General features: G+C 39.8%; 1 protein-coding gene across 3 annotated transcripts in view; it reads left to right on the plus strand.

The window, feature by feature from the left end:
- The first annotated feature begins 358 nt into the window (after positions 1–358).
- Positions 359–20,697, plus strand: part of LOC140466871 (hepatocyte growth factor-like) — a 50,584-nt gene continuing 30,245 nt past the window's right edge. For 2 of the 3 annotated variants that reach the window (XM_072562619.1, XM_072562620.1), the window contains exons 1-8: positions 359–475; positions 4,478–4,634; positions 8,943–9,055; positions 10,587–10,701; positions 12,767–12,909; positions 13,389–13,509; positions 14,425–14,543; positions 15,304–15,469. In XM_072562619.1, the coding sequence (XP_072418720.1) occupies positions 424–475; positions 4,478–4,634; positions 8,943–9,055; positions 10,587–10,701; positions 12,767–12,909; positions 13,389–13,509; positions 14,425–14,543; positions 15,304–15,469 (986 nt within the window). In that variant the 5' untranslated portion in view covers positions 359–423. Of the gene's footprint in view, positions 476–811; positions 2,247–4,477; positions 4,635–8,942; positions 9,056–10,586; positions 10,702–12,766; positions 12,910–13,388; positions 13,510–14,424; positions 14,544–15,303; positions 15,470–20,697 lie in introns of those variants that run through there. The other variant, XM_072562621.1, reaches the window with a different exon arrangement.

Below are 20,697 nucleotides of genomic sequence, written 5' to 3' on the forward strand. Positions count from 1 at the left end.
TGATGGGTGATACTATATAAGGAACGATCAGAGACAGGTAACTATATACTGGGTCATTGCTGAAGCATTGTGAGCTGTAATACCAAGAGGACCATGGTTTGGATATTATTGCCTGAAACAATGCTGATTTGTTTTAAACGTTCCTTTAAATTGCCAGGAATTCCCTCCGAACTGCCGCAATCTGCTCCTTATCTTCACTTTCTAATTTTGTTAGACTGATGAAATAGTCCGAAACCAGAGAGCAGGCTGATAATTGGTGGAGATTGGGAGGGGGCGGGGATGTGGTAGGATTGGTTGGCCTCCTGAGAGTAGTTTTTTTACGGACAAAAATGTATTTTTCCAGTAATGTTTTCCAAACACTCCAGGAGAGAATAAAACCCTTGGAGGAGCATTCAGTGCTCACATCTATTGCTGGCAGTCACCATGATGGGGACAATCAGGCTCTTAGTGCTCCTCTCCACCCTCACGTTGGCAGGTTGGAATGTTTTGCTTTTTGTGTGCATGTCTTTCTCTTGTGGGCTAACAGTTGCTGAAAAGACAATTGGTAGGAAGCTGGAGGAAATTCAACGGGACGTGTGTGATGACAGCGGGGAAATTCCGCATGCACAATAACAATTGCACTTTCGAGTGTTGAGGGCTCTTGAATCAATTAAGGAACGACAGCTCCCTGACCTGGAATCGGTGCTTGAATAATTGTTAATTGCAATGGTCCGATCTTTTAAGTAACTGTTTATTTAGACGTTTAAAAGCGGTCTAAAAGGAGCCCCGTGCGATTCAAGCTTCATATCTTTCCATCTCTTTTCTATGTTAGCGAACCTGGTCCGGATTTGTTTGTCTCTCAAATCTAACTACAGAGGCTGGAGAATTTCTGTGTGAAATACTGATCTCTTGCTTCACAGGGAGACAGTCTTGTTGGGTATTTCTGAAACTCTCGAATTTGAGAAAGATAAGTATTTAACTATAAAGCACTGGTTTCATAATTGTACGCAGTGGCAGAGTTGCTGTCGCTCTTTTAAACACGGCTTCCTGTTCTGTTTGTATGAGCTTGTTTTGAAAAAGTGGAGTTGAGTAAAATTACTGTGTGTGGAAGTGATTACTCCAGGTAATTGGAAGGTTGGAGTTTTCTTACAAGGGTGATAGAGCTTCCGGTCAACATTAACGTTTAAGAGTAAAGTTTCCCTTTTCCCCAGAGGGACAGTAATGGGATAAGAGTAGAATAAAGCTTACTTGAACCTACATCCTCCTCAGCTTTTCAGATGATATTCCCTTCCTTTCCAAAACGGAGAAAAGCAGAAAAAGGACATTCAAGACGGTTTTATTCCCTTTAACTCTCATTTATTGGTGAGACTGTTTCCTTCCTCGAGCACCAATTTAAATTAGAGGCAACTCTGATTAACAGCAAATAGATGCTGCCTTTCATTGAGCTGTTTTAACTTGACTGAAGGAATGTTCTGTGGTCGAAATGTAAAGACCAATAAAGTTTGTTATAATACTGTAGTGATAATTGTGGGGTGACCACTTCTCCTCCTTGAACATGATTACTGACAGTTGACATATAAACAGCTTTTAAAAAAAAGCCCAATTCAAAAAAAAAGTTGCTCCTCCAGAAAGTAATTTGAACTATTTTATAACTCCGTCTCCATTATGAATTGTGATTTCAGTTGGTTTAAAATAAATGCAGGTGAAAGTAGTAATATCTGAGCTAACTGTTCCCTTTGTCATTATATTAGTTATCAATTTGAAGTTTAATGATGATCCACAACTGCCACTGTTTTAATTTTCTGTAGGGAATGTTTGAGTTTGTTATTGAATTCTGGTTATTTTACTGAGATACAGATTTTCCTGCCTTGTCTGCTGTGCCAGCTAGTGTTCAGACTCTGAAAGCCATGGCTTATTTGGTTGTCCTGCTCTTGACCTGACAGTCTGAAATACAACCCAAGGCTGAAGAGTGGTGATCAACTGTGAGAGACCACAGACTAATTGGAACTGTGCATCAATGGGAAAGAGAGCAGATATGCCAAATGTGGTTTACCTTAATGTTTCAGATGGAAGCTATGCTTTAGTTTCCCATCTTAATTTGTTTGCAGATTTTTCTTTTGTTTATACTGAATATGGATTGGCAGCAAAGAGCCAATTACATTTTTCTTGATTGTCAGAAATAACTTCATGATGACAGGATTGCATATTTACAATTGGAATTTGTTTTGGATACCTGGCATCAACTGCTGTGCCTTTTTAACTAGCACGTAAGTTCTGAATGTTGGATGCTGCATGTAAATCCCTCATTGATGGCTAACACTATTTCTGTCAGCCTTGCTAATTGTTTCTGTCATGTTTGTACCAGAAACAATGATGTTGTAATGAGTGCTGATGCCTTTGAAGTGATTATGATTAATGAGTGTAAAGGAATTAATTACCTCTTCCATGTCTATCATACTTTGCCCTAAAGTGGTGGGAAAATACCTTAATCATCTGGAATTTCCTGAAATCCTGCTTTTATATTTTTGCAAGTTGATGTTTGGTAAATATCCTTCCATATAGCTGAACTCTGTCTGGGGTTGAAGCCACAAATCGGTTGTAAAATTGGAATTATGACTTTGACTTTCTGTGGAATCAAAAGTTGTGCCAAAGGACTGAAGGGGTGAGCAAATGTGACATGTCTACTTCATAACAAAAGGAGACTGGAATGAGATGGGGAAATTTAGAAGACGGTTACTTCTGTTATGGGCAAGGTGCCAGAGACTATAATACAGAATGAAATATTGTAAACACTTGGTGAACTGTGGATAGTCAAATGTAGGAAAAAAAGGAGCAGGACAATGCAATTCAGCTCTTTGAGGCAGCTTCACCAGTCACTCAGATCATGTCTGATCTCCTAGTCAGTTCCTGCTGCTTCTTCCCCACCCACTCTTTGACCCTTTTAGTCCGAAGTGCCATATCCAAGTCCTTCTTGAAATTATACAATATTTTGGTCTCCACTGCTGTCTGTGATAGTGAATTCCACAGGCTTACTGCTGTCTGTGTGAGGAAATTTTCCATTTTTCCCTGCCACTGGGAATATCCTTTGTCTTGTCCTGTTGAAGTTTTATAGATTTCTGAGATGACCCCTTATGCTTCTGAATTTGAGCGAGTATAATCCAAATCAATTCAATCTCTCTTTGTACATCAGTCCTGCCATCCCAGGAACCTATCTGGTAAACTTGACTATACTCCCCCTATAGCAAGAACATCTATCCTCCGATAAGGGGATGAAGGATGAATGCAATATTCCAGGAGTGGTCTCTGCTCCTGTGCCCAAACTCTCTTACTATGAAGGCCAACATACCATTTGACTTTTTTTTTATTGCCTGCATGATTACCGTCAACTGTTGTATATGATGACACCCAGGTCTCATTGCACATTCCTCTCACTGTTTATAGCCATTCAAATAATAGTCTGCAATCCTGTTTTTGCAAGGTAAAAACAAGGACTGCAGATGCTGGAAACCAGAGTCTAGATTAGAGTGGTGCTGGAAAAGCACAGCACGTCAGGGAGCATCCAAGAAGAAGGAAAATCGACGTTTCGGGCAAAAGCCCTTAATCTATTCCTGAAACATCGATTTTCCTGCTTCTCGAATGCTGCCTGACCTGCTGTGCTTTTCCAGCACCGCTCTAATCTAGATCCTGTTTTTGCTGCCAAAGTGGATAACCTCGCATTAAACTGATCCACATAAAACTGCATCTGCAATTCAGCCTGCCCACTGTTTGTCCAAATTATACTGAAGCATCTCTGCATCCTCCTCACAGTTCACCCTCCCATCCAGCTTTGTGCTGTTTGCAGATTTGGAGCTGCTATGCTTAATTCCCTCATCCAAGTCGTTTAATATACGTTGTGAATAGTCGCTGTCTGCCAATCGGTAAAAGATCATGTCAAAACAATGGGAGGAGGGTCCATAAAAACATTCCGAGATGAGAGACGACAATTATAAAGAGAAGCTTGAAAAGTTGAAGTTGCTTTTTCTCCATGAAAGAATGCTATGGATGACTGGGAGTTATGAACAGGCAGAAAGTAATGATTTGTGAAACTAAAGTGTGATAATTTTGATTACTTTCAGCGAGGATGAATAGATTGTGCAATTCTTTACCACAAAGCTTGCTTAAAATACATTCCATATATTTGTTCTTTTTTAATAGGATAGTTATTTGAAGAAAACAACTATTATGGGGTATTAGGAGTAAACACAACTGTGGTTTAGGCTGATTGTTCATGGTTGGGGTGTTGTTTGATCTGTTAATGTGCTGTAATATACTATACAGAGACTCTTGTTGAGCAGAAATGCAGACATCAGAAGTTAAGTTTGTCCTATACTTGTCCTGCCAACAGATAAGTATTGGTGTAAAGTGTGGAAATCTTCATCAGTTGAGCATTGGTGTAAAGTGTGGAAATTTTAGTTTTAATTTAATCAATACTTAAAGATGCTGTTTCCTTTCTCATCAGTTGATTCAATGACAACAAGAAAAAATGCCCTTCATAATTTTCTGAAGACTTCTGGACATGTTTTGATTAAAAAGTCCCTGCAGCAAAAGTCAAAAAGAATGGACAACATTGAACAATGTGCAAAGCGATGTATGAAATTCAAAGGATTTGTTTGCAGGTAATTAGATATCAAAGACTGTTTGGCCAATAATTCAATTCTGTTTAGGGGCTGGGCATGTTAGGGATACAATGGGGTTGGAGGTTGTAATGGTGGATATCAGTGCAGGGCTACTGTTTGCTTAATAATTGCTGCCATATCAACCTTTACAACTTCTAAACTCACCACCTCATTCTCTCCTTTCAAATGCACAAGGAACATCAAGGTGGGTCTGCATGGGGGAAAAGTTAAGAATTATCTACAAATAGAAAGGTATCCAAAAGCAAGTTTGTACCCGATAGTTTCCCTTGTCAAAATGGCACCCAGTGACTGGATCCCTGTTTGTACTGACTTCAGAAACTGGCTTCAGTAATTCACTTCAGTGTCATGAGTGGCAGCTGTTGCATTATTAGCCCTTCTGTGGGGTTATTTTTTTAAAAATATAATTATGGAGCATGAGTGAGATTTTTCAGAAATTGTTGTTTTGTGGTGGTGATATATTTTAGTGATGAAAAATAAACTTGATGCAATGATGTGGAGATATAATGAATTGTCTTTTTTTTAAATATATTGTAAGTGTTCTTCCCTTCCTTACGTTGAATTAGTATACTAGAAATTTGCCAAATTAAAACCGAGAATCTAGTGAAAAGTAGTTTATAACTTCCTGATGAACCATCATAATTACATTGTGAGTGTGCCAAAATGTATCCTGTTTAGGTTGTGTTTTCTTTGAAGAAGAAGAAGTTTACCACATCTACAAGAGAAAAATGAATTAGGCACATAATTTGATTTATCCAATTCTTTCCATAGGCCATTATATCTCTTAAGTGTCAAGCCAAGTATTTGAGCTTCAGAGGCAAAATTTGATCTAAAGACACCCTAATTCTTAATGTCAACTCTGAGGGACAGGTTGTGATAGAATGTCTAGCCTCACTTGTTTTTTTTTCTTCTTTGTAAGTACAGTTAGAACACAGTGCTGGTGTTTTAGGCAAATCGCTGATATTTGACCTGGGAAGTCGTTACTTCTGCTCTGTCCACAAGCATGACTGTGACCTTCCAGTTACATGCCATTTTAATTTCCCACATTGCTTTTGTGCTCATATCACTCTCTTTGGTCTACTGCAGTGCTCCAGTGAAGCCCAGTACAAGCTTGAGGGACAACACCTCCTCTTCTGTTTCATCACATTGAAGCCACTGGGTTTAGTATTGAGTTCAATGACTTCATATGGTGAACTCTGTCTTCCCTTTGCTTGTTTTTACCAAGTACCAATCTGTATCTTGTTTACATACTTATTCTGTCAGACAGACTTGTCCTTTTATTTTGCCATTCATGCTTAATCTTGCCCTGACCTTGGCCTTTTGTATCAGCTGACTCTTCCCTTTTTGTATCAGCTGATTTTTCCCTTTTATCTCATCAGTCCAAATCCCATCACCTTTCATCTCTCTTCACTTCTGAAGATGAGTCATGTTGGACTTGAAATGTTTACTCAGTCTTTGTTTTCACAAATGCTGCCAGACCTGTCAGGTTTTTTCATTTTCTGTTTCTATTTGAGCACATTGAGACACTGCCACGTATTTATGTTTGTGGACAAATTTCTGCACAGGCATACCCTTTGCACACTGCGCCCAGCTTCAGCACTCTGTAATAACGAACTGATACTTGTATATACTGAATGGAAGGTGTCATGTGAGATTGGAAAACCAATCACAATGAGCAAAAATTTCAATCCAGTATTAGTTATAGCAAGAGTTTTAGAATGTAAGAATCCATTGATGCTGCAGGGAATAGAGTTTGGTAGGATTAAGGATAGAAAGAGATGTGAAAAGACATGAGCAAAACTGTTGAGGAGGCAGAGAGAAGCTGAGAATTATTTTGGGGAGGAATAAGGGCATTTAGCCAGAAACACTATGGAAAGGGGACCATTGGTCAAGTGGTCTTTATTCCGAAGTGTATCACTTCATACTTCTCCACATTGAGCCTCATTTGTTACATACCTGCAAATTCCACCAAATTGTCAATGGCGCTTTGAAGTTCTGCACTGGCTTCCTCTCAGTTTATAATGTTTCCACAATCATCCACAATCTTGAAAATTGTCCCATAAGCTCCAAGATCTAGATCATTTACATCAGGAAAAATAAGGATCCCATTAATGATTCCTGTGGAATTCCAAAACAAAAACCGAAAAAAAAACTATGGATGCTGTACACCAGAGACAAAAACAGAAGTTGCTGGAAAAGCTCAGCTGGTCTGGCAGCATTTGGGAAGATAAATCAAAGTTAACATTTCATGTCTGATGACTGTTCCTCAGAACTGTACTTGGATACATGTGACACAGTAAATCAAATCAGATGGGCAAATGGGGCCACAGGGTTGGTGCTGGGACCTCAGCGCTTTACAATTTTATATTAATGATTTGGATAATGGGACAGAAAGCTAAAGTTGCTGATGATGCAACAATGGTTATGAAGTTGAGCTGTGAATAGGACATGAGCCTATAAAGGGATGTAGATTCAGTGAGTGGGCAAATGGAATACAAGTGAATAAGTGTAAAATTTGTCCACGTTGGCAAAAAGAATAAAAAAGAAGCATAATATTAAATAGTGAAAGGATGCAGAGAGATTTGGGTGTTCTTGTACATGCATCACAGAAGGTTAATATGCAGCAAGTATTCAGGAAGACAAATAAGAATGGAATCTTTTATTGTGAGGAGAATTGAATATTACATTGGGCATTGGTGAGCCTGCAATTCAAGTGCTGTGTACCGTACGGATCACTGAACTTATGGAAGGATATTAATGAATTGGAAGTAGTTCAGAAGGTTTGCTGGACTAATACCTGGGATGAGGAGATAGCTTTATTGGGAAAGGGGAGTCAGATGATGTCTGTATCTTCTGGGCTTTAGAAGAGTCAGAGGTGGCTTGATCAAAACATATAAGATCATGCAGGAACTTGACCGGGCCGACATTGAAAGGATGTTTCCTCTTGTGGGAGGATCTAAGAAGAGGGCCAGTTGTTTTAAATGGGTGACTCCTTATTTTTTTAAACAGATGAGGACACTTTTTTTTTGAGGGTTGAGTGTGTTCCTGGAAAAGGAATTGATGCAGAATCTTCAAATATTTTTAAGGCATTGTTAGGTTCTTAATTGCCAAGGTGATGAAAGGTGATCTGGGATATGCAGCATTGTAGAGGAGAGATTAAAATTGATTTTATTGAATGGTGGAGGAGGCTAAGAGGACTGAGTGGAAGTATTCTAAATGCACATCTGTAAGTAACTTGTTTGTAAATTGCTGCAAATAATTTCTAAAAACATACAAGACCATTCATTAGTTATATTGTAGAACAGTGGTTAACATCAAAATGATGTCTGTGCGTATTCATGTTTTAAAAGTCAGCCTTTACAGAAAAAGCAGAGGTTGGTTGGCTTGTCAAGTCCCTGCTGGCTCTCTTTAGTACAATCCAAAAAAATATAACTTAATGTTTAAAGTTTTTTTGAAGACCCACAAAAGGGTGCAATGGATATAAACTCCCAATGGTGATTGATACATCCTGGAGGAAGTCTAGTTTTGTCGGTGGGGCTGTACACTCTAGAATATGTTTTAAAATGGTGTAAAGGATTGCAGAAGCTCAAATTCAGGTGAATGTAAATTGGATGATTTTGCAATCCTTCACATTAGTTTTTGGTATACAACCAACAAAGCATGACCAAATTGGCCCCACATCCACAAACGTCCACTCCCTCCATCACTGACCCTCAGTAGCAGCAGTGTGTCCTATCTCCAAAATACACTGCAGAAATTCACCGAAGAGACTTAGCACTTTCCAAACCCACGACCACTTCCATCTCAAAGGACAAGGGCTGCAGTTACATTGGAAAGCCACTACCACTGTGTCCCACTTCAAATCACTCTCCATCCTGAGATGGAAATATATCACTCTTCCTTCCGGGTCGCTGTGCCAAAATCATGGAATTCCCTCCCTACCAGCATTCTGGGTCCAACTGCAGTGGTTCAAGAAGGATGTTTACCCCCAAGTTTGCACAGAGAACTAGGGAGAGGCAACAAATGCTGGCCCAATCAGCAATATGCATATTCCATGGGAAATTAAAAAAGACTAGATTCTTTATTCTAGGATTTTTTTAAATTGCTGTGTTTTTAATAACCTGTTCGTCCTGAGTCTGTTTTAGGAGAGATCTATTATTTTGTGCCTCTATAAAACATAGATGCATGGGTTGCTCAACTTATTACAGAAGTTCATATTTCTGGATGAGGCTTGTCTGGTCCAGTTTTACCCAAAGTGTTCAGCCTAACTTGTATTTGCTCTCTCCCCAGGGCCTTTTATTTTGGTAAAAGTGAGAAGCGGTGTTATTGGCTGTCATTTAACAGCAAAACAAAAGGGGTAAAAGGAAAACCGGACAAAGCATTTGATCTTTATGAGAGAAAAGGTAAAAATGTGCATACGTTTTCCAAAGAGTTGGCATTTTGGATCAGCTGCATTTTGAAAGGAGGTTAACATAACTCAAATTTCCACCCCCAGTGTGCTGTCCTGTTTACAGATCCTTCAGTGTCAATATGTGATTTTAGACTTCAGTAGATTATCCCAACAACGCTTGTAAAATAATTATTGGCATATCAAATCTTCTTGTATCTTGGGAATTATTTCAACTAACTCGTTGTAGTCTAACAGCTTTCAGTGGATTTGAACTCTATTATATTTCAGTTTTAAGTTGTTAAAATTGTTTACAGAGCTTGAGCAGTGATTGGCTTCAGATAGTCCCCATGGAACAGAATTATTTGTGGCCAGTCTTCTAACTTGGTTATTTGCAAAGGAATGGGTATGGGGAGTAGAACCAATAGAATTCAAACAGAAGTGGATTCCTTTGGTTACTGATTTATGGGCTGGCTGAGCCAGTACTTATGATATCCTCAGGTGCCCTTGAGAAGGTGGTGATGAGCTGCCTTCTTGAGCCGCTGTAGTCCATTTGGTGCAGGTAGACCTGTCCTGCAGTCAAGGAGGGAATTCCAGGATTCGGACCCAGTGACCCAGTGTTCCTTATATTTGCTGCCCTTTTCCTTCTAGTTAGACATGGCTGTGGGTTTGGAAGGTTCTGTTAAGGAGTCTTGCTGAGTTGTTATATTCCAGCTTGTAGCTGGGGACATTGCTGCTACTGTGACAGTGGTGGAGGGAGTGAATGTTTGTGAATTCATGACTAAACAGGCAGGGATTAACAGTGACACCCCATTCTTCGGCAGATACCGAGGTAAGAGATATTTATCCAGGGCAATCCAACATCATGCCCTTTTGTTGCAAGCCTGCTAAAGTGGTGATGAAGATAGCCCTTTATACCACTCCTTAAGCAAATGTGCCGGCTTTCAGATCAATTCGTTAGTCCATTTTCAGCCCATTGCTGGATGGTAGCTGCTGTCTCTGCAACACATGGCATGAATTTTATATAACCCTTTGCAAGATGTTCTTTGTCAGGCTAGTCCGTTCAGGCCAGAAATGTGTACTGCTGCCAAGATTCAATACGATTGAGGCAAGCTGCCTGTTAATCAGCCCGACTTGCTCCCTCCATGCAATGCCATTGAAAGTAGCAACCGGCAAAAAAACAACTGTTCTTGAAATCACTCAATGCTGAAGGGCTATCTTAGAAATCCTCCAGATGTAATGTCCTATATTCTCAGCTTAGGATGGTAGGTTGTGTGTTTGTTCATCGTCAAATGGTAGATCGTGTGTGTACGTTCCCTGTCCCAAATTTTTCAAGGCTATTGTACTGCTGTCCAGAAAATGGACCCCTGTGTAACTTGAGTGGATTTCAGTCGGACGAAATTCTTGCTTATTTTCCATGACCTGTTATAATCTAAAGAGAACCTGTTCACTGTATTGGAAAGTTCTTTGCTTTAGTGCTTATTGCATCAATGGAATTCCTTTACTGGACAGGGGACTAAACTTAACAACCTATCTCTCTCCTGCAGATTACATTAGAGAATGTATTATTGGAAAAGGTAAAAACTACAGGGGTACAAAGTCAGTGACAGAAAGTGGTCAGACCTGTCAACACTGGAATTCAACAATCCCACATGACCATAGGTAACATGCAATTATTTAATGTTTGTTCATGGAATGTGAGGGTTACCGATTTAAGGCACTAATTATTGCCTTGTTATTTCTTCCAAGCAAACTGTTTTGTGCAATCTTCTTGCTGAGGATGTTGAATTGTTTAGTCGTGGCAAAGTAGCTTTACTGTCTGAATCCAATGCCAACACGTTCTGTTAGTTGGAGTTGAGGATTTTTTTTTAATATAAGGACTTTAAATTTAGCTGGCTTAGGGATCCATTTGTCTAAAAATATAGCAATTTCTGAGCTTCAGCCAAATTAATTTGGCAGTTGCCATTGGACCATTTCAGGATTGCCTCGGAGAAAAAAAATAGCTGTAATTAACTAAGCTATAAAATTGCAAAATGCTGAAACACCACCTTTTTATGATGCTTATTCTATGGTGCACATTTTTTTGGGGAAAAGTAAGTTCTGCAATTTTCAGGTATTCTAGATGAACGTCACTGGAGGAAATTAGTCCTTGAACAAAAATTTCAGTTCTTCTTTGCGTATGTTCGATATCTTTTGTTTGGTCAAGGCAGTCTTTTGGAAGAGAAATCCAGTGTGTGTTTAGAATCTGCTGATAACTTTGAATCACTTATGGAGGAATATGCTGAGTGTTCTTAGCACAATCACCTTTTAAAGCCTTTTCTGTGATTGTTTGAGGAAATGCAGATAACCTGCAAGCAAACTTTGACTTTGCCACCACAGATTGGTGAGTCAGTGACTTGAATGGAACATCTAGAGATGACAAGACCCCGACTTGAAGTAAAGCAACCATTTTAGATAATTTCCAAAGTGGATTATCAGAGCATAAATCTCTCTCCATTGAAAGCACTGATTTGTACCTTTTTTAGTTTAAAAATTAGTTCTCTCTTTTTTTTACATGATTCAAAACTTAACACGCAAAGTCATTTTGCAATTTTCACTGGTAGTGCCATCCTTATTCAAATATCATAAATTGAATTTGAAATCTGGAATTGTGGATTAACTGGTTTTTGCTTGAGTGGATCAATGATTATCATTTTTGTACTTTATTAGTGGAAGCACTTAACACTCTGACTCTGAAGAGATGGAACACACTCCTCACTTAAAACATCTCAGGCTTTTCACTTGTTTAGCCGAGTTGAAGAGGACTTTTCCTGTCCTTTTTTAATTAACCTTGTTTAATTCCTTGGTAACTATTCAGTTACCATAATCAAAACAGTCCTTTCTATTTATCACATATCAGACATGGTACAAGTATAAATCGCACTTGATGACACAAGTGTTATGGTTGCATGACTTATTTTTTTCTGAAAAGGCCAGTATTAATGTTAAAGAAACTTGAACATTTATCTAATGTGAATATTAAACAATACTTAAGGACCAAGTAATGCAAAGATGAGAAAATATATCAAGTGAAGTTTAGTATATTGAATTTGATTAGCAAACATGAAATACTTTCTTTAAAAAAATCAGCTATTGATGTTTTTTTTAACAAAAATCAACACATTTTCTTTTGAGAAATGTTTCTTACTGTCTTTTAAATTGAAGAATATCCATTTTTGAGGTGAAATATTTCATGTATCATGTGTTGGTATCCGTTGTTTTGTAGGCTGACTTATTACTTGGGTCAAGTGCAGGTTAAAGCTTACCAGTTAATCTTAACTTCAACCTCAGAAGCATGAGAATATATTTAAGGATGGCAATTTCTTTTTCTCTTGCAGCGGCAGAACTTTTGACAATTTTGGATGGAGTTTTAATCATAGTGCCAATTGAGCCTAATAGTGTATTTCTGTGCAATTAACTGCATTTGTAGAACTAAATTTAAAACAGTTTCACTTAATTTATAAGTTTGCACTCTTCAAGATGGCATAGCATTTTATTCTATAGGTCTGAACTACATTTAAAACACCGTTCCCATGGGTAAGAGGACATAGTATTGGAGATTGATCAAATCCAGATGATACTTGTTTTAGTTGATTACACAACTTAAATGGATAGATTTCATAGTTTTTTGACGGAATGCAGGTTCAATATGTCTTTAATATGAGACGACTTTTGTCTATCCAACTAGGTTTTTGCCTTCGAACAATCGCAATAAAAATCTAAAAGAGAATTACTGCAGGAATCCAACAGATGATGAAGGAGGACCATGGTGCTTCACAATGCACCCAAGAATTCGGCTAGAGAGCTGTGCTATTCCACAATGTTCAGAAGGTGAGATCCTCTCCTTGAGGTTTACACAGTGTTTGATGTGGAGGTGTCAGTGTTGGACTGGGGGGTGGACAAAGACAGAAGTCACATGGCACCAGGTTATAGTCCAGCAGGTTTATTTGAAATCACAAGCTTTCGGAGGTTGCCCCTTCGTCAAGTGAAGACTTCATCAGACGAAGGGGCAGGCTCTGAAACCTTGTGATTTTATGTAAAGAATTTGAATCCCTGTTTGCAAAAGTGTAGTAGTTCACAAGACCTGATGCACAAAGTGATGGGTTTGGATTGTGGTCAGTCTGAGAACATTGAAAAACTTTTCTTGGGGCACATCAAACTCTGGTGATGTGCATCATTATGATATGGTGAAATGATCAACTTCATTATGTTACAATTCATCATCCACCACCACTTCAACTAAAAATGTATTTCGCTTTAAGCAAACTTTGACCAAAATATTTCTTTTTTGTTGTTGCTTTAAAATGTAGTTGAATGCATGACATGTAATGGAGAAACCTACCGGGGACCCATGGACCACACAAAGTCTGGAAAGGAATGTCAGCGCTGGGACCTTCAGATGCCTCACAAACACAGATTCAATCCCGAACGGTGAGAGGCTGAAGTACAGGAGGGTGTATTTAAAGGGTGACCAAATTTGATCTGAATAACTGATCGATTTATCTTTTAAATGATCATAAGACATACTCAATATTGGCACAAAGAATTGAATCATCATTTTCAAATTCACATGAAAGGAATAAATACATCAGTGGTTTCAACACTGCACTATGGAAGGAAAAATATGGAATGAATTCTAACAGTCTCCCTTGTGATTGCAGAACCACACACAAAGCTGCCTTGAATTCCCACAAAAAAATGAAAACCAAATTAGCAATCTTGCTTAAAGCACATTTAAGGGTGCTTGATGTGAGCAATGGAAATTGAAGATATAAACATCGTGGGCTGAAGGGCCTGTTCTATGTTCTAGAACAGTCTGACAGTCAACATTTTTGGACACGTTTGTATGCTGAGAAGAAGAGTACCAAGACATTGTGTTTTCAGGAATCAGAAGATAAGCTCCTTTGGCTAAAGGGAACAAGAGATAATGGGGGGCGTGGGGAAGGTGGAATTGGGGTAATGAGCTCAACAATCGTATAAAATGGTGGAGAAGGCTGGAAGAGACAATTGGCCTATTCTTGCTCCTGCCCTTTGTTTCTGATTTACTTGCACTGTTAGCTGAATTGAGAAAGTTGTGTTCGCTGCCATTAGTAGTATTCTCGCAGAAAGACTAACTTGTTTGGCATGTCAATACTTTGCAATGCTTCCTGTTGTGTGTTAACTTTTCTTTGTAGCACATTCAGTTCCATTTCATGAACTATTTGAAACATGATGGATTTTTAGTGACCATATTTCTCCAAAAAAAAACCTGATTATTTGGCTTAAATTGGAACTAGTTAACACTTTAGAACAATGAGCCATTGCAAGTCCTGTAATTTTTTTTTATTGTTTGTTTTAATCTTGTAGGTATCCAGATAAGGGGCTTGATGATAATTATTGCCGTAATCCTGATGGCCGCACTAAGCCTTGGTGTTACACACTTGACCCCCATACCCCTTGGGAATATTGTGACATTAAAGAATGTGGTAAGTAACTGTTTATTTATTTTATGGCTTAAATAAAACACGTTAGGGGCTTTCTGCATCAGCAATAAACTTTACTGAAGCTTATTGTCATTACAAATGACTTCCTTAGTTAGCACACACTGTCAATCCTAAAATACAGAAGAATGATTCATATTTTCCTTTTAATTGGAATCACTAGCTGGGGGGAAAAACCTTACTGACTATTGCAAAGCTTCATACACTGGATTGTTAGTATTTGATTACAAGAGCAATGATATGACTAATGCGTGTTATTTGTAAAATCTCTGTTCCCTGTTCAGACTTGGCTCAGATATATGACCTGATCAGCACCAAGATGACTTAGAAGTTGTTTTTGTTTTGTGTTCAACTTGGGAGAGTTTTCAAAAGTAAAAAGTACCTTCTGGGTTTTGCTGCTTGCCTTTTTTCCACTGCATTTCTTCATTTGCTTTATTGCAATTAGTTATTTCAGGATGTTTAATGAAATATGTCTCATCCTATTCTTTTGGTGAATGTTTTAGGACCAAGAGAATTTGTTGTTAATTTATGGTTGCTAATTTGGAAGGTATACTGATTGGAACTTTGGGTTCATTGCATGTACTTTAACATTTTTAAAAAAAAAGGAGCTGGCTGTTCCTGAATAAGGTGGATAATAAAAATTGTATTTCGATACTGGATTTGTGCTATAATATGTTGCAATGTCAGTAAGATATTTATTCTGTTAGGAGTCCTCCATTTGTTTAACTCCATATCACTGTTTCAGTTCATAACTGTGAGCATGATTTGGAGGTGACTACAGAATGCTTCAAAGATCTTGGGGAGAGTTATAGAGGAACTATGAACACCACACCTTCAGGAATCCCCTGCCAACGCTGGGATGTTCAGTATCCTCACCAGCATAATTTCACCCCTGAGAACTATAAGTGCAAGTGAGTAATCTTGCTTTTGTTGAGGTTATAAACTCTGTGTATGGTTGACTTTTTTTTTATATGGCTTTCTAATTTTTTCCAGATGGTTTTTCTTTTTAAACTCCTGAAATATTAGTGTGAGCTATTGCTAGAGCAGAATATGACAGGGAAGTTTCAGCTGCTAAATGGGCCAGTTGGCTCAACTAGTCTATACTGTTATTCTGACTCGGCAATACATATCCTATTCTAATTCATCTCCCCATATCAATGTATTCTTCAATTCCTTTCTTCCTTCTGTTGATGTAGCTTTCTTTTTAAATGCAAAGACAATTAAGAATTTACTTTTTGATGGTGGATGTCAAGTAGAGTTTTACTAATGGCAATAAAATCAATTTTAATAACTGGGACAGTGCAGTTCCTAAAATTAAATTCCGCTATCTTGTCATCCAAATTCAATTCAAGTACTGTAATTGCTTCTCTGCAAAATATAATCTCGCAGTTTAGAGACAAAGGCTGAAGAAGTGAAGACTTTTGAGGAGCAAAGTGAAATTGTGTAGTAAATTTCCATAATGGGATGCAAAAGTTGCGATGGAGTCAATTTTCCCATCACCAGTAGACTTGACGGACAAGTGTATTTTGATGCTCTTTTATTTGGAGGCGAAGAAACTACAAACACGTTTCATCTGTCAGTCGGGTACAGAAAATGTGTTGCTGTTGTTTCACCTTTCTTAAAGTATGTGTTTTTTTTTAATACTGGAGAGCTTTGTTGTAAAAGTATGAACTAGGTTTTTGAAGCCAAAAAAGGATGTGTAGATGTAATTAGAAACTTACTGCACAGTTTAAAAACCCAGGAATGTCACACTTCTAATGCAACCTTTATACCCGACACTAACTTACCTAAAAAAAGTTTGATGCACTTGACAATTCATTGATTAACATTTGCACTGTGGAGGACATCAGTGCACATCAAAACAAGCAGAAAATCACTGATCATCTGGGTTACACTGCATATCTGCAAATACAGGAGAAAGTGAGGACTGCAGATGCTGGAGATCTGAGTCAATGAATATGGTGCTGGAAGAGCACAGTCGGTCAGGTAGCATCTGAGGAGCAGGAGAATCGATGTTTCGAGAATAAGCTCTTCGTCAGGAAGGGCTTATGCTCAACATTGATTCTCTTGTTCCTCAGATGCTACCTGACCAGCTGTGCTTTTCCAGTACCATGGGTACTTCTATCATGACTCAGTGGGTAGCATCTTGGAAACCAAACCCCACTATGCCCTGTGTCGTCATAGAAGTTAGGTTTAAAAAGAAGTATGCAAAATCCACAAAGTTACCTGATTTTTAGATCCAGGTTGATGGGAAGGAAGAATCTGGTTTCTGTATTTAAGAAGACATCTATTTATTACAAATCATTAGTTTCTAGCTACAAGTAATTGAATCCAATTCAGCAAACTCTCTACAAATTAAAACTTGCAACCTCTTATGAACACGCTCTTTTACACACATGCAAGCACGCACACACAAACATGGACATGGAAAATAAAAACATCAGGGCAGAGGGAAAACTGGGAAAACAATTCTGTTATCTTCATTCTCAGGACAGTTTGGTTGATTCTTGATTTCTCTGTTGCTTGCAAGGTACTCCTTGACTTTGCTTTTTCTGAATGTACCCACTGATTTTCATAAGGCAATTAAATAAATAAATATAAAGAAATATGAGATGTTTATCTTTAGGTTTAAACAGTCATGCTGCACAGAACTGAACATGCAGAGCAGGTCAGGCAGCATCCGAGGAGCAGGAGAATTGACGTTTTGGGTATAAGCCCTTCATCAGGAATGAGGATTATGGGCTGGGGTTGAGAGATAAATGGGAGTGGGATGGAGCTGGGGGAAGGTAGCTGGGAATGCAATAGGTCGATGAAGGTGGGGGAGAAGGTGATAGGTCAAAGAGGGTGGAGTGGATAGATGGAAAAGATAATGGGCATGTCAAGAGGGCAGTGCCGAGTTGGAGGCTTGGAACTGGGATAAGGTAGTGTCGGGGAAAAGAGGAAACTGGTGAAATCTACATTGATCCCTTGTGGGTGCAGGGTCCCAAGGTGGAAGATGACGCGCTCTTCCTCCAGGCATCAGGTGGTTCGGGTTTGGCGATGGAGGCCCAGGACCTGCGTGTCCGTGGTAGAGTGGGAGGGTGAGTTGCCCTCCAGCGCATCTCCTCCACTTCCTGCATCTCCGCCCTTGAACCCCACCCATCCCAACGCAACAAGGACAGAACACCCCTGGTTCTCACCTTCCACCCCCACCAACCTCCATAAACATCACATCATCCTCTGCCACGTCAGCCACCTACAAACAGACCCCAACACTGTTTCCCTATAAGGAAGTATAGGGGATATAGTTCCCTCCCCACCCTTGCCAGCGTTTTGGAGAGACCATTCCCTCTGTGACTCCCTTTATCAGATCCACATCCCCCACAGCCCACACGCCACTCCCAGTACCTTCCCCTGGCACTGCAAATATTGCAAAACCTGCGCCCACACCTCCCCCCACCACCCCCCCCCCCCCCCCCCCCCCCGCCTCACTTCTGTCCAAGGCCTCAAAGGACCCTTCTACATTCAACAGAAATTTACCTGTTTCCCCCATTAATGTCATCTACTGTATCCATTGCACCCAATATGGTCTCCCCTACATTGGGGAGACAGGTTACCAATTTGCGGATTGTTTCAGAGAACATACTGGGACACCCGCGCGAACCACCATTCCATGGCTGAACACTTCAGCTTCCCCTCCCATTTCACCAAGGACATGGATGTCCTGGGCCGTCTCCACCACCAAACCCTAACCACCAGACGACTGGAGGAAGAACACCTCATCTTCTGCCTTGGGACGCTGCAACCACATGAGATTAATGTGGATTTCACCAGTTTCCTCACTTTCCCTCCTTTCCCCTCCTCCCCCACCCCCGCCGCCACCACCACCACCACCACCACCCCCCAACCTTATTGCAGCCCCAAGCCTCCAACTCAGCACTGCCCTCTTGACCTGTCCCTTGTCTTTTCCATCTATCTGCTCCACCCTCCTCTCTGACCTATGACCATTACCCCCACCTTCATCTACCTATTGCATTCTCAACAACCTTCCCCTCAGCCCTAACCCCCCCACCCCCCCACCCCCTCTCCCATTTATCTCTCAGCGCCCCCAGCCCACAAGCCTCATTCCTGATGAAGGGCTGAAACGTTGATTCTCCTGCTCCTCGGATACTGCCTGACCTGCTGTGCTTTTCCAGCACCACACTATTGATTCTGATCTCCAGCATCTGCAGTCCTCCCTTTCTCCCACCGAACCGCACATGTATATTTGGCTGATGCGGGTTTGTGTTTTGGTCTGACAAAACTTCTCTATCTTTGTCTTGTTCACAGCCCAAGCTTTGGTAGGCAGGAGATGTTTTGTCATGTAGTTGTGGACTAGGGACCAAATGTCAATCAGTTTCACATCTAATTAACCCCGTGGCCCAGTTCACTTACACATTGCTGAAACCCATGGCTACACAAACAGGGGTCACAAGGTTTTCGAAGGCCTTGCTCCAAAACATGCAGCCATCCTTCCAATTCCTTGGCTTAAAACAGTTCTTTCTCATTTCAGTCCACAGTTTTTCTTTTAAAAATGCATAATTTTAAAGACATAACATTTTTTTTTAAAAAGTCCAGATGCTGAAGATGTGAAACAAACAGAAATTGCTACAGAAACTCAGCAGGTCTGGCAATATCTTGGAGAGGAAAAAGTTAACATTTTGAGTCCAGTGACCCTTGAGAATTGATAGTAGCTAAAGAAAAGGTGGTATTTAGATCGATGATAGCAGGGAAGGCTTGAGTTGACAGACAGCGACGGGGCCGAGACCGAAAACATTGAGGAGGCAAATGTAGGGCTGATCGGGAGCCAGGGAAGCAGGAACGCTGATAATGGGAGATAATGGGCTGGAAGCTAAACAGAGCCTTTAATGATAGAGCTTGGATGGAGGGGGGTGTAAACAAACTGGAGAAGGTACTCGAGGCTCTAAAATTATTGAACTCTATATTAAGTCCTAAAGGCTTCAGGGTTCCCAAGTAGAAAATGAGGTGCTGGAGCACTGCAGCAAGCCTTTGACCGAGGTGTTGGCCAAAGAACACAGTGGTGTGTTGAAGTGGCAGGGAACTGGAACATTAAAGCCACTGTCTTTATTACTAACTTCAATGGAGTAATAATGCTGAACGATAAGAATGTTACAGTTATTACTACAGCCACATCAGGGCTGTTTTGAACTTGTGCTTTATTTATGAATACTTACATAGGACAAAGTCGTAACGGTTTTGACTAGAAATTTACAAATGTGTGATATGACTAATTTTCCCTCAAAGTAAATATCTTGATGCCTGTAAATGTATTTTACTGCTATGGAGTTTTTCTGGTACTGATTTTTTGGGTTTGAACAAACAATTTTATTTTAAACAAACAACAGTACTGCATACAACGTTTAAAAACCTTTTGTCCTTCTATTAAAGTGTATGTTTGATTGCAAACCTGTGATTTTAATGAAGAGCTTGACCTATTCACTAAGATGTAACTCCTTCGCTGGGAATAATGGGTGGTAGCTTCTGTTCCAAGAGGAAGTGAGATTGGAGGTGACAAGATCACTTAACGGTCATTAGTCAACCGTTTCTGTCTTCAGTGGCCAATACAGAACTGCTTGAGGGCTGTCCATGTATCCCTTCAGTAATCAACATGGCTATGGCCCTGTTCCTGACAACTACTGCCGTTTACTCAACTTCCCTGCTTTCCCCCCCCCCCCCCAATATGCTGCTCCAAAACAAAACCAAAATGAGATCTCTGTGATCATGTCTCACTTGCTTCTACCTTGGCTCCTCTGGTGTCCTAGGAGTCTGGAGTGTGGGATCTTTTCCAAATAATGACGGAAATCAGTGAGTGACGGAAAAAGCCTCTTTTATTCCGCAATCACAGCACAAGTTCAATGTAGCAATAGAATCCCGAAATACAGTTCTTACAAGACTCCCTTTGTATACAGTTCTTGCATATATTAAAATTCCATTACTGTCGTACAGAATGGTTTGAATTCATTCATTCATGCAATTTCATGTAAGTGGTGTTTTGTCAGTTAGTTTCTTAAAGGGATAATGGCCCAGTTAAAAGGTATTTATCAAATACTTAATCGACTTAGTTCAGGAGATGGTTGGTAAGGACTGATTAATATCATGA

The sequence above is a fragment of the Chiloscyllium punctatum genome, chromosome 44 (genome assembly GCF_047496795.1).
Source record: "Chiloscyllium punctatum isolate Juve2018m chromosome 44, sChiPun1.3, whole genome shotgun sequence".
In the NCBI taxonomy this organism is placed as follows: Eukaryota; Metazoa; Chordata; class Chondrichthyes; order Orectolobiformes; family Hemiscylliidae; genus Chiloscyllium; species Chiloscyllium punctatum.